The sequence below is a fragment of the Crotalus tigris genome, unplaced genomic scaffold, assembly GCF_016545835.1.
Source record: "Crotalus tigris isolate CLP2741 ecotype Arizona unplaced genomic scaffold, ASM1654583v1 scf7180000024374.3283719, whole genome shotgun sequence".
Lineage (NCBI taxonomy): Eukaryota > Metazoa > Chordata > Lepidosauria > Squamata > Viperidae > Crotalus > Crotalus tigris.
In genome coordinates this window covers 716,905-735,787 of record NW_024100544.1, presented here as the reverse complement: position 1 = coordinate 735,787, position 18,883 = coordinate 716,905, and the positions used below count along the sequence as shown (strand labels likewise).

Below are 18,883 nucleotides of genomic sequence, written 5' to 3'. Positions count from 1 at the left end.
GGATGTTTGCAGTATCCTGAGATCATGTGATCACCTTTTGTAACCTTCTGACAAAGTCAATGGAGAAGCCAGATTCACTTAGTAACTTACAACTGAAGTGATTCACTTAGCAACTGGGGCAAGGAAGGTCGTAAAATGGGGCAAAATTCACTTAACAAATGTCTCAGAAATTTTGGGCTCAATTGAGGTCATAAGTTGAGGACCGCCTGTAATGAAATGTTACCTAAGAACAAGAAGAATTGTTTTCTGTTTCTGCTCAAGATCATTTTAAATAAAGATGCAAGCTTATTTGCTCCTTCTGTATTTGGAACAAGAAGAATTGGGGGAGGGAGAGGGAATAAATATATTGATATATTATACAGAGCCATAAATCATTCATAGTCCAAAACCAACTTGGAAAACGGTGCTTTCCTGCTTCTAAATGGGATCAGGGCTGTTTTATATAAAGTGTGTCCTGTATGTTTGTCTTGCTGTTGGTTTTCGCTTTCTAACCTTTCTGTTTATTTTGCTAGAAGGCACCTGTCTCTTTTTAAAAACTAAGTGGTCCCTTGTTTTCTCTCAACAACTGTTCTTTTTTCCCCACCCCATCTTATCATTACGAAATCTTACTTATTTGGCAAAAAGGAAAGACTGCAACATCCTTGAACAGACCTGCCTACAGGCCAGGGCTAACCTTCTTTCCTATCTCCGTAAATATCTTTCCTTCTCTGTCTGCAGTGGAAGCCGCTCTTTAGAACAAGCGTCCAATTGTTGCCTTGTCTCATTTTCTGACAAGATTCTGTGACTGCTGTGAATGCAATTGCTTGAAAGATGGAGGCCGCCATCCTTGGAAACAGGCCCATTGCACTGCTTTTGTCAGTCATGTAACATTAGTGCTTGTTTTGTAAAGCATGATAGCTCTGACACCCTGTACCAAGACTTACATTCTGATTCTCCTGCTAAATATTGCATATTGGCTAGAATTTGTGCTAACTTGTCCTTGAACAGAATACATTTAAAGACTATTGATGTGCCATGCTTCTCTTCACAAGGGACAATCATTTATTCTTTTTGAACCTGAAAAGAAATTTCAGAAAGATAGCAGATGCGAAAAGCTGTTCTGGAAGCAAAAGGTTTTCTGCCTTAATTCTGTTTGGCAAGGAAAACCAAATATAATATTGAAAGTGACACCCTGCCCAAATTTTAACTTCATTTGCCTTGTGGTTTCTGTAGCTATAATTTTGTTGCCTATAATTGTCAGACTCTTGGTTCTGCAGATGAAGTATTCAATAACGGGGATCCTGGCAAGAACTTTTGCTTGTTAAAAAAATCTCCTTTGGGAAATTGCATTTACTGTCAACACGAGTTTCTATAGAAAAAAAATCATTTCAAAAATGAAATGAAGTTATTTTTGTCAAAAGCTTAAAAAATCAGAGACATATGAACTGTCATTTCCATCACCCCCGTTATTGCAATGCACAGTGGCATTGAACAGGTAATTCTCACTTAACTACAATAATTGCTGCTAAGCGATAACTCAAAAAGCACAGTGTTATGTGTCCCTGCTGCTTAGTGGTGGCAGTTCTGGCAATCTCAGATTACCGTTATTAAGCAGGGACCAGGCAGGTTGTTAAGAGAGGGCCTCATGTTATTACATTTTCCAAGTTTCTGCTGGCTTCCCCATTGACTTTGCTTGTGAGAAGTTGAAAGGAGAAGTCACAAAGCGACCATGGGATGCTGTAGCAGTTGGTTAATCTGGGCCAATTGCTGAGCACCCAGATTGCCATCATGTGTCCACAAGGTTTCTGTGACGGGTGGAATTTCAAGGACCGTTTTAACTATCACTATGAACAGTTGCTGAATGAGTGATTGTTAAATGGCCACCTGTATTACCATCCACCGAATTTCTTTTTATTTAATTACTAGAGACAATTAATTGCTCACAAACTGGTAGATGACTTGAAAATAAATGAGTTAAAAACACGATTAATAAATGTTTTATGTTCAGAAATATATGAAGTAACTTGTCTACTAGGGCTACGTAAAGCCTTTGAACGAGGTTCATCATGATTATGAGAACATAAATAAAACCCCTTTGAATTATGAAAGCAGCCATGTCTTCTTGATTTTGAACTGACCTTCATTTTGCTTTGAAGAAAGGCAAGCAACGTGGAATCATATTTAGAGACAGCTGGAACATCTGTAAAACAGCTGTAAAACAGCTGCAAGGAGCCTTTTTTAATTATTAGAAAAGAAGTGCTCCATACATGCTACTTCACATTCTGAAAAAACTCTTCCAAAAACTTTGCACATCCCTATTATGCACGTGTCAGTAGAATGAAATAAGTCACTGCTGTCACTGCATGATGAAGGGATGGGTGTTTGAATGTATAGTAAGAAATGGTACTATATTTGGTTCCGCTTCAAATAGCAAAGCTGTGGTTTTGTCACAATACATCACATACAAAAAACATGGATTGCCATAAATGATAATGCTGTCTCCACATGGTCTTTAGCCTTACATAACTTAAGTGGATAAAGTGAATTGGGGACTTCCAGGAAGTATAATAATTTGCTTCAATAATATGTATTATCATTGCTTTGAGCCGAATAAAATATTGAATAGTTATTTCTTTTATGTTTTCCTTTATAAAGCTAATTGGTTTTATTTGCTTTCCTGATGTAGATTTGAAGAAAACTCTTGCTGTCTTACTGGATAACATATTGCAGCGTATTGGGAAGCTTGAGTCTAAAGTTGAGAACCTCGTAATCAATGGCACAGGTGCAAATTCCACAAATAGTACCACCACTGCAATTCCTAGTTCGGGAGCAGCTGAAAAGCTGAATGTTGCAGGTAGGTGTCAGATGTCCTCTGCCAGCTGCTGATAAACTCCAGATACAGAAGGAACAGGTGACCAGCAAACTTTAATGCAAAGAAAAAGTCAGCACTGGGAGTGAACTGAGCCGAGGTGGCGCAGCAGTTAGAGTGCAGTACTGCAGGCCACTTTAGCTGACTGTGTTCAGCAGGTCAGCAGTTCAAATCTCACCGGCTCAAGGTTGACTCAGCCTTCCATCCTTCCGAGGTAGGTAAAATGAGGACCCAGATTGTTGGGGGCAATGTAAATATATACATACATTGCTTACTGGTGTACACCGCTTAGAGAGTGCTTGCACTTAAAGCGGTATATAAGTCTCATAAATAAATAAACAAATAAATAAATAAATAAACTGCTCCCAGTGCTTTACGTAGATGTGCTCACCAACCCCACCCCACTTAGCAAGCCAGCATCCGGTCCATATGGATAATAGGCGCAATGCCCCACCCGTATTCCCCCTCTCCAGACACACCCACGTAGCCTCTGCTGTCTCAGCCATTTATTCTGACAACCAGGCAGTGCTCTGCCTCCTCCCTCCTGCTCCTGGAGGAAGGGAGAGGCAGCCAAGGTAAGGTACAATCCCCCCCTCGTCCTGCTTACCCAGTCCCAAGGTCCAGCTGGCAGGAGGAGTGTCTCCGACGTCTGGCTCCTTGGAGGAAGGTACCCACGGTGTCTGGCGGCCATGCCGGTTCCCTGTTGCCGGCAAAGAGCCAAGCTGCTTCCCAGCTGAGTCTGAGGAGCCGGGCCGACATTCAGGTGATGGGCGGCGCCTGCCTCATCCACCGCCTCCCAGCTGGGAGGCGCACGCTAGCCCAACTCTCAGCTGACTGTCGGGAGCCAGGCCATTCCTCATGGCTTCGCCAGTCCCCCGCCAACCTTCAGACGCCGACCCGACTCCCAGCTGATTGTCGGGAGCTGGGCAGTTCTCGGGACCCAAGACAGGCATCGGTCGGCTGCTGGCTGTGTGCTCCCCATCTCCCAGCCCATGACAAGCCCGGGGGCTTGATAGTAGGTCTGAAAACTCTTCATTTCTGTCCTTTAATTTAGCACAGTGATGGCGAACCTTTTAGAGACTGAGTGCCACAAAACTGGCCCCGTCCCACTCTACCCCCTTGGCCACCCCCGCTCTGCCCTCACCCCGCCTGCCCGCAGGGCCATTCACCACCTCCAGGGCCCACCACAGATCACCAGCAGCGCCATGGCGGCCACACCCTCTACCCACGCCCCACAGCATCAACTCTGCACGATGAGGCGTGAGGGCAGTCTTGTCTACTCTGTCTGGCTGCCATATCCTTGGCTGCACTGCTCCGGGTGGGCCACGCTCAGGGGCAACTCTCCTCCAGGGGGGCTGTTGGTGAGGGGGTTGCGGGGCAGGCAAGGCTGGGGCAAAGGCACGTGTGCCCACAGAGAGGGCTCCGAGTGCCGCCTCTGGCACCCGTGCCATAGGTTCGCCATCACTGATTAGCATAATATAAAATAGTCTGAAAGTAGATTTTATTATTATTATTATTAAAGGTTCAGGGAAAGAGGAAGGAGGGAGGGGAGGCTAACTAAGGATGTTCCTCAATTTTCAGTTCAGTGATCATTCAAAATTACAATATCATAGGAGTTATGACCTATGTCCAAAGTTACACCTGTTGCAGCACCTCACAGTCACATGATAAAAATTAGGGGTTTGGGCCGCGGGTAACTGTGATGATCAAGTCAGCAATAAGGGGAGCCTTGCCTGCAGATGGACCTGGCATTTAAAAGCAGTAGCCCAAAACCTGGGCCACTGTTAGTCTGCTGGACAGGTAAATAGGTTGAGCTCAGGGAGCCAGAACATGAAACAGGTTAAGACATTAGGAGTGTGTTCCTTTTGAGTGGCTCACTCCCTTGTTTCCCAACCATTGTATCTCCCTATATCCAACACCACTGAGATACAGTGCCCCACACCCTATTCACCCCTCTAGTTACTTCGTCCCCCATCCTCAGCTTCCTTTCTCAAGCTAAAATGAACCCCCACTCCAAACGATAAACATCGCAGATAGAAGTAAAACCTGACAGGTGCAGTAGCAACACCTCTCAGCATTTCCAAGTGATCATGCCTCCCCACTCATATCTTCATCTAACCCCCTATAATTAATCAGTAGAACTAATTAATCAGAACAATTAATCAGTGGAACGACTTGCCTCCAGAAGTTATGAGTGCTCCAACACTGGAGGTTTTTAAGAAGAGATTGGACAACCATTTGTCTGAAATTGTATAGGGTTCCTACTTGAGCAGGGGGTTGGACGAGAAGACCTCCAAGGCCCTTCTAGGTCCGTTATTCTCTGAATTGTTCTCAGCCATGCTGGAGGGAGCCACTTCCCCTAAGTCAGTGGTTCTTAACCTTTTTAATGCCGCGACCCCCAACCGGTCATAAGTTGAGGACTACTCAACCGGTCGTAAGTCGAGGACTACTCAACTGGTGCAGCACCGTTTGCAGAATGGGACTTTTGGCAGGCTCAGCAGGGCAGAGTCAGCCTGGACAATTCCTATTGGCTTTTGAAAGCCAATAGAATTAGACTCTATTCAAGAGAGTCTATTCTATTGGCTTTCAAAAGCCAATAGAATAAAAGGGAGCAGCACAGCTAAGGAAAAGGGGAAAAAATGGCGGACTGCGTTGTTTGGCGATCCCCGTGAAATGGTCGTTCGACCCCAAATGGCGTCCCGACCCACAGATTGAGAACCACTGCCCTAAGTACACTCGCCTCACTCTCATCCCACAGTCCCAAGATCTCCAGAGAAACCTTTTCATAGTACAAAATTATGTTATTCAAAACAAAGTAGCCCAAGACTGGTTTCACACATAGCTGAGAAGATGAGGTGGCCATGTAAAGACTTCAGCAGCTGAGGAAGCCAAATACATTTCCTAGAATGTCACTGCTGCAGCCACTGGCCATCCACCATGTAGTGCAAATTCATGTAGACATAGTCTCCGCCATCCAAGAGTCCAGGGCTTCCATTGTCTGAAGTATAGACAGAAAGTCCAGTAGCAACCTATCATCCTCCACACTAGCAGATCTTGCTGCTGGCCTTGATAGAGGACATGAGAGCTTAATTTCTTTGCTGCCTCCATTACTGAGGGGTCCTTGGTACTCTCTGAGCATGCTTGTTTTCTTGCAGACATTTCATTACTTAACCTAGGTAATACCATCAATGCTAGTAAGGAGTGGAGTTTGCTTTTGGTTTATATTCTAGTGGCTTGCCCTGTCCGTGTTGGTGGGGGTGTTCTTAGAGATTTTTTGGTTGGGTTATTTACTTTGGCTTCTTTGGCAGTTTCTTTATTGGGATATTGATTACTGGATTGTTGGTCTGATGTTAACCTTGGAGTTAATCTATGCTGATCTGGGTGCTGATTGCTGGTGGCGAGGTGCTTGGGTCTTTTTGTTCTTTTTTGGGCTAGATAATTGTCTCTTTTGTGTAGTCTGTAGATGTTGTTAATGTCTGTGTGTCTATTGATGGGTGATTTGTCAGCGTGCCGGGCTTCTAGAAGTTCACTGACGTTTTTGGACTTGGCTTGGTCTAGGTCTAGGATAGTCAAATTTTCTCAATTGAAACTATGGTTAAATCTGTCTATATGTTTCACTTATCTTTACCATCTTGGATGTTGATATACTGTATGAAAATGAGTCCTGGACTAAATATTTTCTGCTTAAAATGAAGAGACATTAAGGGGAAATACCTCATATCCATATTACATAACAACAAAATACTGTAAAGCATGAGTTTAAATAATAGTTTTTTTAAAGGACACGCTTCCTTCCTTCAGTTTATGTTTGGATGGCTAATACAGGTAATATACAAATTGTAAGCATTTTATAAGCAAATTATGAGCAATCCTTATCTACTGGTTTGGAATTAAGCCAATGTAAAGATTTTTTTTCCATACCTGCAAATTTGTAGTCTATTAGTTCTTGGGGTTAAATTCAAAACATATGTTTTATAAGTACTTTGCTTCTGAGATACTTTTGCAAGTCAAATATTTATCTTTGGTTTAAGGCATAACAATGTCTCTAAGTAAAGATTTGTAGTGCTTGGTGGAAGTTGAATTTTCAACTGAAATATTCCAGTCATTTTCATTGTGCATTCTGAAATACGAGCATATGTTTCCTTTTTTGGTGTTGTTCCATAGTCTTTATCTATCCTATGTAAGTGGCAGATGCTCCTTTTTAGGCAGAAGTTGTTCAAAACTTCTCAAGCCAAAAGATGAAACTATATTATGAAATGCCTTCCAATGTAATGTGAACCAGGCAGCTGTAATATTGTTTTAAAAGTAATAAGGGCGTAAAAAATGAGCAACATTTTCAGTTTTGCATTGTATTCCCTTGGGGCTATCTCTTCCTAGCTATACCCTGACAGCTGTTGCAGCTGTATGATTATTAAATTTATATCCTGCCTTTCATGTAAGATATACATGCGGTGGGGAAATACATTTTATTCTCCCAACAACTTTGTAGGTTGGCCTACAATAGTGATGGCAAACCTTTTAGAGACCGAGTGCCCCAAAACCGCCTGACCCGCCCCTGCTCTGCCCCACCCTCACCTGCCCACAGGGCCACCCACTGCCTCCACGGCCCACTGCAGGAGATCGCCTAGGTGGCCCAGCAGCACCATGATGGCTACGCCCTCCACCCGCATCCCGGGTGACGGGGCGCGAGGGCGGAGTCTTGTCCCTGCTGCCCGGCTGCCATGTTCTTGGCTGTGCTGCTCTGTGCAGGCCGCACCCGGGAGTGACTCTCCTCTAGGGGGGCTGCTGGTAAGGAGGGGGCCACGGGGGGGAGGCAGGGCTGGAGCGACGGCCCATGTGTCCACAGAGAGGGCTCTGAGTGCCACCTCTGGCACATGTGCCATAGATTCGCCACCATTGGCCTACAAGATAGGGAGTATCCTAGTGTGACTCATGAGTTTCATGATTGGGTAAGCACTTAAACCTGGCAGTCCCTTGTTACAATCCAACATTTGAACCACTATGTTACACTATCATTCCCTTCTTTATTTGTTTTTCCTTCCCAACATGTGTGACACATGGTAAGATATGCTCCTTCCTTGCATGTCTTTTTTTCCCTCCACTCTTCTAATCACTCCTGTTATCTGTAATGCAATCAGGCCAGAGTGACAGTCCTCAAGATCAATCATATTCCCATATCTCATGCACATTCGGTGAATATTGGATAAAGATTTCCCCTGTCCAATTCTGAATATCATCTCTATTTCTTGGCTGATGGAGCCAGCTGTGCTCATCTCTGTTTCTTGACTGATGGAGCCAGCTGTCCAATGATATTTTCCATGGTCGTATGGTCAGCATGACTATACACCAAAGGCACATGGAATACTGTTACCTTCCCACCAAAGTGGTACATGCTTTTGAAACTACTAGGTAGGAAGGAGCTGAGGGAAGTAACGGGAGTTCACCCCATTGCAGAGCACTCGGGACTGGGCTGTCAGTTTTCCAGCAGATAAGTTAAGAGTCTTTAACCACTGAGCCATCACACCTCTTGGGACCAAATCATAAATCCAGTGAATAAGAAGCTCTACTTAGAAGCTTAGCAAAGCTTAGAAGGAGAAGTTGCTGTTGGACAGGGCTATTTTCTGCAGAGGTAGGAATCCCTAAAATGTGTGACAACATAATGGAACAGCCTAAAGCAGACATGTCAAACTCACAACGTCATGTGACATCGCGCAACTTATCGGGAGAGTCTTGCCATTGCCAGCAATGGGGTGGGCGCAGCTTCCACCTGACGCATCCGGCCCGCCGGCCGGCAGTTTGACACCCCTGGCCGAAAGAATACTGATAAAAGAATTCAAGAAATAGGGAACTTTGAATAACAGTGACTTTAATGGGAATTTATTTTATGCTTTGTGATGTAAAGACAAGCTGAAACAGTAAAGAGGATAGTATCCTATTTATCTTTCCTGCTTTGGCAGGGCTTATCCACACCCCGGCTACACCAGGGAAAGGAGAGTTGTCCATTATATTTCTAAGAGTTTTTGAAGATTTGCAACACAGAGAAAGGAATTGACATTTGTGATTTCCGTCTGCCTGGTGTTTTTTTTTTTTAAAAGGTTTATTTTCTTGAAAGTTTAGAAATGGTAGAAGTCAGTCCAAAGAGAATCTGGATAATTTATCAACTTGTGCCAGAAGTGGATGGCCAGAGAGGCAGTATAGGAAATGGGAAAAAGGAAAATCTTATTGTTTTGCTCAGCTTGTGGCAGAAAACCAGTTTGGAAGAAAAAGGAGGAAACTCTTAAGTAGTAATTGTTTTTAAAATGATGAATGGAAATAATGTTAATTGCATTAAAGCAGGAGTCTTCAAACATGGCCCTTTTATGACTTGTGGACTTCAACTCCCAGAATTCCTCAGCCAGCATGCCTGATTTTTGATTTTTTTTTCTTTAGAAACATGGTTCTTTCTTCTGTGTAACAAAGTATAATTGTTATGGCCTCTGTCTTATTTACCATGTCTCAACAATCTTTTTTTCTCTTGGTTTCTTGATTTCTGTTTGTTTTTTATTTGTCAGTCAGTTTGCTCATTATTTTCCTGGTTGCCACAAAGAAAAAAGGAGCATGTTTTGATTCAGTTTTGTGCTGCATCTTGCAATTGGGTGCTATTGTAATTCATGTTTAACTAAGGGGGAAATTATGCTTATTTTTTCTTTATAAATAAAATCGCTATGCTGTAAGTTACGATACATTTCATTTTCTTAAAATGGTGACATTTAAGTGTGGTGTTTTTAATAAACTTTTCTGGCCTTCTACTAGAACTGTTCAGCAATCTGGGAGAGAATTATTTGGAGCCTGAAGTTGGGGTCAGTGGACAACCCAAACTATCACAATGTGTGATGAGATTCTGCATGGATCTTGGGGTCATATATTTCTAAAGGCATTCAAATATCTAGATTTTTAAAATGGTTAAATAAAGATTGAATGTTCTTATGTAGTTTTGTGTAAGATTAAGATTAAATTCCTTAGATATATATTCCACCTTTCCTCTATGAATGCAAGATAAAATACATCGCACTCCTAACAGTTTTTCCACAGCGTATTGTGGAACAGGTTCAGCTAAGAATTAATGACAAGCTTAACTTAAACTCACTTACTTCTTTAACGGTTGCATCACAGCATAGGCATAGCAGGAAAGGAAATGTCAGAGGCCCAGTTGCTGATTCTATTCAGATCTTGATTATGGAATTAATTAATGCCTTGGTAAGGCCACACTTGGAATACTGCATCCAGTTTTGGTCACCACGATGTAAAAAAGATGTTGAGACTCTAGAAAGAGTACAGAGAAGAGCAACAAAGATGATTAGGGGACTGGAGGCTAAAACATATAAGGAACGGTTGCTAGAATTGGGTATGTCTAGTTTAACGAAGAGAAGGACAAGGGGGGACATGATAGCAGTATTCCAATATCTCAGGGGCTGCCATAAAGAAGAGGGAATTAAGCTATTTTCCAAAGCACCTGAAGGCAGGACAAGAAGCAACGGGTGGAAACTAATCAAGGAGAGAAGCAACCTAGAACTAAGGAGAAACTTCCTGACAGTGAGAACAATTAATCAGTGGAACAGCTTGCCTCCAGAAGCAGTAAATGCTCCAACACTGGAAGTTTTTAAGAAGAGACTGGACAGTCATTTGTCCGAAATGGTGTAGGGTTTCCTGCCCGAGCAGGGGGTTGGACTAGATGACCTCCAAGGTCCCTTCCAACTTTACTATTATTATTATTATGGATCATCGCACAGTCAGCCAGATGTTCAGACTGGATTTGGCATTTTGTCTACCTATCGAGTCCTTACCCAGGACCTGGGATAGGCAGATGTGGATGTTTGATGGTATTACAGATATCGTCGCAGGATGGAAGCAGTTCCTAGTAAGGCCGCCTTTTGCAATTGACTAATAGCGAATTTGTCAATGCCAATGGTGTTCAAGTGGTGCTCCAGTTGTTTTGGGATTGCACCCAAGGAGCCTATTACTATTGGTACTACCCTTGCTTGCTTTTGCCACAGTCTTTCTATTTCTATTTGTAGGTCTTTGTATTTTGTTATCTTCTCCAGTTCTTTCTCTTCTATTCTGCTGTCTCCAGGCACTGCCACGTCCACTATCCAGACTTTTTTGTCTTTCTTATCGACAATTGTTAAGTCTGGGGTGTTATGTTGCAGGTGCTTGTCTGTTTGAATTCTGAAGTCCCAGAGCAGTTTAATTTTATCATTTTCTATGACTTTCTCTATTTTATGATCCCACCAGTTTTTGCTTACAGGCAAATGATATTTTTTGCAGATCTTCCAATGCACCATTGTTGCTACTTTGTCATGCCGCTGCTTGTAATCAGTCTGTGCAATCTTCTTGCAACAGCTTACCAAGTGGTCCACTGTTTCTTCAGCTTCTTTGCATAGGCGGCACTTACTGTCTGTTGCTGTCTTCTCAATTTTGACTTTGTATGCATTTGTCCTTAAGGCTTGGTCTTGTGCAGCCAGAATTAATCCCTCAGTCTCTTTCTTCAATTTTCCTGCTCTTAGCCATTGCCAGGTCTTATTATTATCTGCTTTCCATTATTATTATTATTATTATTATTATTATTATTATTATTATTATTATTATTATTATTATTATTATTATTATTATTATATCTGAATAGAATAACCTAAACAGTTGTGCTCCATGTGAGTTCATTATTGTAAGGTTTTCTGATTTTTTTGTTTTTCTTGAGATGAACACATCATTTCAAACTATGCATCTTGGGAGGATGGTGGAGAAAATAGATGATTGTGATATATTTAACTTATTAAGGGAGCTAAGAAAAAGTGGGATGAAGTGGACAAATTAAGCCTGTCTCTTGTCAAGATATATGAAAAATAATCATTGCTTTGTTGAATTGCAGTTGCTTTGTTGAAATTTTTTGCATATGGCCTTGTGCTCTTTAAACTGTATAGAAAGTAATGGTGTGTTGAGTGAAAAAAAGGAAGAGATATTTCTGTCCTTCTTAAAAAAAAAAAAAAAGCTTGGTGATAATTATAAAGAGACTTTACACTTACTTTCTTCCATGACAGAAAAATGAGACTGCAGACTTCTTCTTGAATTATTTACAGATCATCTACTAAGTGACAGGCATAGAGCTCAGTCAAATTAGTAATTATATATAGGTTTCCTGCATTTTCTAAAATGTCAGCTGTCCAGATTAAGTTAATTAGGCACAGGCTTAAAGGGGATTGTCTTAATTACTCTGATAGTCTTGGCAGTTATCATGGCTACTACCAAGGTCTGCTTTCTCTCCTGCTATCCCTGTAGTTCCAAGGCCTTTGTTCTCATAGACTTCTCCCTTTAGTATCTATAGATTTGTCTTCCATAACCTGCATATCAGATATTCTGATGTAGCAGTTGCCAGAAATACTATAGTACTGTGACACTGGTTAGAAATTTTGGAAGCTGCAGTGCAATCATATCTGGATATACCAGTTTGGCATATCCAGATATCATAATTCTTCCATTATGAAGTAATCCATTTGTATCAGCCCCTTGAGCTTTGACATAAGTAAATAAGTTACACTTGAACTTAACACAAGCATGTTACCTTCTTGATTTTATTTATTCTGCTTTTATATTACTACATTCACTGAGGACTCCCAGTGATTTAATACTATATAGTAAAACAACCACATAACCATCAAATAAAAGCAGTGTATGATTAAAAATGTACTATTGGACATAATCAACCAGCAGTTATTTTAACTGTTAAAATATCTTTTGAACAGTTCTTTTTTCACAGTACCAGGATATTTGGAGGTTGCTACATGGCTTTCTCTGAAAAGGTTGTTCCAAAGGGTTGGAACCATAACTGAGAAGCATTGGCTTCAATCTTTAAAAATTCCCTGCAAAGGTAGCCCTTGATGTCCTACACAGGATGTCCAGAATAGGTGGATGGATACTACTTAAAGCAGTGGTTCTCAATCTGTGGGTCGGGACCCCATTTGGGGTCGAATGACCATTTCACGGGGGTCGCCAAACCACGCTGTCTGCCATTTTTTTCCCTTTTCCCTAGCTGTCCTACTTCCTCTTATTGGTGGCCACACCCACTTGGGGGTCACCACAACATGGGGAACTGTATTATGGGGTCACGGCATTAGAAAGGTTGAGAACCACTGACTTAAAGGAAATAATCCTGCAAGTACCTGTGCACCAAACCATGTAAAGATGTATAGGTCAAAACCCGTATAGGTAGTCCTCGGCTTCCAACAGTTCATTTTTTATTGAAGTTAAAATGGTGGTGAAAAAAGTGACTTATGACTGTTTTTCACATTTACGACCATTGCAGCATTCCCATGAACAAAATTCAGAGACTTGGCAACTGGTTCATATTTATGATTTGCAGTGTCCCAAGGGTCATGTGATCATCTTTTGTTGACAAGCAGACTCAATGGGGAAGCCAGATTCAATTAATAAATGTGTTAGTAAATTAACAACTGCAGTGGTTCACTTAACTGTGGCAAGAGAGGTTGTAAAATGACCTGTTGTAAGTCACTTAACACATGTTTCAATTAGCAACAGAAATTTTGGACTCAATTGTCATCCTAAGTCGAGGACTACCTGTACTTTTAATCATACTGTGATAAGGTAAGATAAGATAAGATAAGATAACCTTTATTGCCATTTTTTTTTACTGTGGGCACAATGCACACATCAAAAATGAAATTTAGTTGTCTGCTCTCAAAGTGAACCCATACATGACACACTCCTAAACATCCTATATACAACATATGTATAGACCCACACCCCTAAATATACATAACAAATAAATATTAAAAACTTAAGGGAATATTAAAAATTTAAGGGAATTCAGGAGCTTGAAAAGGTGATTCCAAATATTTGGGTTGATGAGAGTTTTCACACTTCTGTAACTGTCAACAGAGCTACTATTAATAGAGCAAACCAAAATATGTAATGAATATATAACGGAAGGAGGAAGCTTGAGAGTTCACAAGTTTAATGCTGTATGGAATGAATGGCTGAATCTGGATGTTCTGCTTTGGATACCACGACACCTCCTCCCAGAAGATAGCAAGGAAAAGAGGGTGTGAAGAGGGTGTGTAATGTCCCAGACAATCTTGCAGTCTCTGCTCAAGCAACGCTTCTGTGCTATGCCCTGGATGGGAGGGAAGGAACTGCCCATGATCTTTTCAGCCATCCTCACCACTCTCTGCACCACCTTCCTGTCGGAAACAATGCATTAACATGGCATTGAAATAGAAGCTTTCACAGAGCTGGCTGCTGCATTTTGCACCTACTTCCAAATAACTCTGCAAAGTCAGACATGAGACATTGCAGGCATCTCCTCCAGGAATGGATGCAGCAGATAAGACTGGTATGGTTTCCATCTCCCTATCTGGCAATAGCCATGACTTTAGGAGGCCTCCCGAGATCTGGATTTGCTGGATTTGCTCCATCAGGAAGTCTTCAGTTTGTGTATTTGTCATCTTGTTCCTGTTGCAAGTTCAAGATAGTAGAGACACCAAGCAAGATGCATGTACACAAATTCCATTTAAAGAGTGTTTCGTTATAAAAATAAGCTCTTTTTTTATTAAAAGGAAACATGACTTAACACTTTTTTTTTACTTCCACAGCTATCTTCTCTCATTTTCCCAACCCATGGTATATTTTACATAAAGCCTACCTAAAATGTTTGATATATTTAAGGGAATTCAGGAGCTTGAAAAGGTGATTCCAAATATTTGGGTTGATGAGAGTTTTCACACTTCTGTAACTGTCAACAGAGCTACTATTAATAGAGCAAACCAAAATTAGATATTACAGGGCTACAGAGAAAAGTTCTGCTGAAAAAAAAATTTTAAGAATAGAATTTGGTGCAGCGGATTATTGCTTCTTTACTGTAGTTATTGCTACACAAGGATTGAAATAGTCTTACCTGCTTTAGCTATTATTTGCATCACATTTTCTGTCTCAGTTCAGACTACCTGGCTATAAGCTAATCATGCCTACTCCAAACTCATTTCCATATGATACAAATTAACATAATCCATATGATACAGATTGAGCTTTGCCATATGTAACAAACATGTCAGCTAAAAACTTGCCTAAAGCCCTTGGGGGCCCATCAGATTATATCAATGTCTAGTGATAAATCATTGTAATAGATTTTTTTTTCATTGTCATGCTAGGGGAAAAATGATCTGTTTATCCAAATGAGCTAAATAAAATGGTCTGACTGTGACAGTGGGGTCAGCTTCTCATTACCTCATTATAAAATTTCTGCCCAGTCAATACCAGTACAAGAGTGTGGCACAAAGCATATCTTGGTTTACTTGGTAAACCAAAGTTGTCATAGCAACCTTGAATTCCTGAGTTATTCTGGTTAAAATTGTCATAACATGAAAGTTGCTATCGAAAATTGTTAGGCTGGGAATCTTCAATATGTCCGATGGAGTGCCAGAATTTTGGAATCTCATCTGAGTTGAATAACAAAAAGAGAGACGGTTTTGGATCCTATGGTTCTTACTAATATCCATTTCTGTCTGTTTTTACATATGTACTAAAGTGCTTTTTTAAATGCATATATCTGTTGGGAAACCTCATTTTAATTTTAATGGGTTTTGAGCCTTTATCTAAATTTCTTACTAAAATTGTCATCCAGACCTTTGACTTCCATTAGCTAATTGAATGATAGCTGTACTTTAGTTTAACGAATAGGTTAATTGCATTTCTGGTTTAAAAGTTAGTTGTAGTTAATTATAAATGATGAACAATTATTTCCATTAATTCTTAATAACCTCTCATGTCTGAGCACATTTGATGTACATTCCATTTATTATTCCCTGGTTTCATGGCCCTTTTCCAATTTCCCAGTAGAGAGATGAGGAAGAAGACTGTGCTGCATTTTTAGAACTTGCTTAGTATCACACGATGATTCATCCTCAGTTGAGGTGGGAAAAAAAGCTAATCTATTCTCATGTGTTTAATATTACGTATTACATTGTGTTTATTTTTCTTCTTCAGATCTCATTAATGGAGCCCAGGAACAGTGTGAATTGCCTCCTATGGATGGTTTTCCTCACTGTGAGGGCAAAATAAAAGTAAGCCTCATCTATTGCACCATTTATTTGTCTGGATGTACTCGTTCTAATGATCCCATTTCATCTGGCAATCTGTTAATTGATCAAAAGATGGGTGAAAAAATAATAATTTTCTCTTAGCAATGGGGTAGATTATGTGAGCATGGTCACTCATAAGACATAGTAATTCATAAGGTATTGATCCAGATGTCAAAAATAATGCTGTAGAACTCTTTATGAAGAGGTTGAGTAGTAATATGTTGCAGGTTGCGGTTATATTTGAAGGGCAAGGATAAAAAGAGCCTCTCTACGCAGGAGACGGATGTTTTAAGAATTTTTATATATAAAGATAGATAGATAGACAGACAGACAGACAGACAGACAGACAGATAACATACGTACATACATAAAAATCTGATAAGTTTCCAATCTCATTTACCGATACAAAATTGGTTGGATGAACTCCATATAAAAATGTAAGTTTCATGCCACATAATGTGGATAGTGATCATGGTGTTTGTAGAAATAGGGAAATTGTTTTGACCTTGATGATTCAAAATGTTGTTGCAGCAGCCACCTGAAACTTGGTTAAACTGTGTAGTTAGAATTGTATCCTGGGTTCATAAGAACCGTAACCTGTTGTTTAAAAGTATATGCATTGTTATTATTATTTGTTCTTTCCTTTTTAGTGGATGAAAGATATGTGGAGATCTGATCCTTGTTATGCAAGTTACGGTGTTGACGGGTCCACATGCTCATTCTTTATTTACCTCAGTGAGGTCAGTAAATTTTTATTTCAACCAATACATTAAGATTTGGTGAAATTTTGTCTCTATCTGAATGCATGTGATAAACTGGTTCTAGTGTGTAAAAACTTGGGTTATAAAAAATTACTAGTCTTTAAGTAGAAAAGAGTTTTTATTGCTTATGCTGCAAGAGAATGACATCTTCTCTTTTCAATTAATTATAACTTGTCAATATTTGCACCCCTATAAACTGTGTTTACTGCCAGACAGAACTCTGCCAGCCTTTGAGGAAATGCTTTGCTTTAATGAAGGCTCACTTTTTTTTTTTGCATGTGGCCCCTTTATTTTTAGAGCATCATAAAACAGCCACCTTCCTTTGCCTGCTTCAGCTGTCTTAGCCAGCCGAAAGTACCAAGTGGAATATAAGTAGTCCTCGACTTATGACTTGTCACTTAGTGACCATTCATAGTTACAACAGACCTCCCCGGGGGGTGCTTACGACTTGGTTCTGAAGTTCCAACCATTGAGCAGGGGAACAATCATGTGACTGTATTTTGGGCACTTCGCAACCAGCTGCCAAACCCAAGGAATCAAGAACAACACGAGAAATTACTTCAGTGTAATTTCTTTACTGACGCAGGGTCCATTACAGTCATAAATTGAGGACTACCTGTATGACCAAACTTTCTCTGGTCAAAGGCTGCTTTTGTTGTTGCTAGTTGTCTTCTGAAATATGCTCAACTATAGTTCCAGAGTCAATACAGTTCCTTCCCTCCTATTGCATTTTAACCAATGGCCAATTTAATTCAAGTATACTGTATTGAATAAAAATAAACACAGTTATTATTGCTTTTGTTAATTATTGACTTAGTGTATATGCGCACAGTAACAATTAATAATTGATAATAAAAGAGCCGGAGTTAATGCTATAATTGTTACTGTAATTATTTATGGCTCCTGCCTGTGAATTTTTTTTACTTCAGTCATTGCAGTGGATACATTGGCCTATTAAACTACTTTAATATGTTTCAGATCATTCTTCCTCCTTGTTTTATACTGCTTTCTTATTATTCCTCTTATACTTTCCTCTCAAATAACTCGGAGTTCACATAGGCTTGTTTTAAATCTCTTGGGGATCAGATCAGTTCTCTCTTATCTCTTATTCCAGTAACTGCAACTATATCAGTCTGTCTGTGGCACTGTCGGCTATAGACAGCATAGACCTAATAAAATCAGTTTGATCCCAGAACAACTTGTGGGAGACAATCACTAATAGAAAAGAAGGCAAAAACAGTAAAAAGCCCAGAGAGTACACTTAAACACTTATTTTCGAACACTCATCATTCTTGGTGAAGCTTTCATCACGCAGCAGTGGTGCTGTCATCTAAATAGGGTAGGAAGCTATTTAAGATAGCTTAAGACTTACAACCATCCATTTAGTGAGTGTTCAAAGTTACAAAGGCACTAAAAGAAGTGACTTATGACCGCTTTTTACATGACCTTGGCATGATGACATGGTCAAAATTTTGGCACTTGGCAACTGGCGTGTATTTATGATGGTTGCAGTGTCCTGGGGTCACTTGATCACCTTTTGTGACATTCCGACAAAATCAGTGGGGAAGCCAGATTCACTTAACAGTTGTGTTACTAACTTAACAACTGCAGTAATTCACTTAACAACTGTGGCAAGAAAAGTTGTAAAATGGGGCAAAACTCATTTAACAACTGTTTTCACTTAGTCATAGAAATTTTGAGCTCAACTGTTGTTGTAAGTAGAGGACTTACAGTGTGCAGCAGCAGCCAAAAAAGCTAGTACAATCCTTGGTTGTATAAACAGAGGCTAGAATCAAATTCAGGTGAAGTATTAGTACTGCTTTATATTAAATCCTTAGTAAGACCACACCTGGAATACTGCATCCAGTTTTGGTCACTACAAAAAAGATGTTGAGACTTTGGAAAAAGTGCCAAGAAGAGCAACTAAGATGATTAAAGACCTGGAGACAAAAACATATGAAGGATGGTTGCAGGAATTGGGTATGGCCTGTCTAGAGAAAAGGAGGATTAGGAGTGACACGATACCAGTATTCCAATAGTTGAGGGGCTGCCACAAGTAGAGGGAGTCAACCTATTTTCCAAAGCATCAGAAGGCAAGACAAGAAACAATGGATGGAAGCTAATCAAGGAGAGAAGCAACTTGGAAT

The 18,883-nt window shown here is 40.4% G+C and overlaps 1 protein-coding gene across 7 annotated transcripts in view; it reads left to right on the top strand.

Annotated features, from left to right (window-relative positions):
- The window catches only part of MGAT5 (alpha-1,6-mannosylglycoprotein 6-beta-N-acetylglucosaminyltransferase), a 136,554-nt gene that overhangs the window by 76,333 nt on the left and 41,338 nt on the right, over positions 1–18,883 (top strand). For all 7 annotated transcript variants that reach the window (XM_039328217.1, XM_039328220.1, XM_039328222.1 and 4 more), the window contains 3 exons: positions 2,666–2,833; positions 15,881–15,957; positions 16,626–16,715. In XM_039328217.1, the coding sequence (XP_039184151.1) occupies positions 2,666–2,833; positions 15,881–15,957; positions 16,626–16,715 (335 nt within the window). The remainder of the gene's footprint in view (positions 1–2,665; positions 2,834–15,880; positions 15,958–16,625; positions 16,716–18,883) is intronic.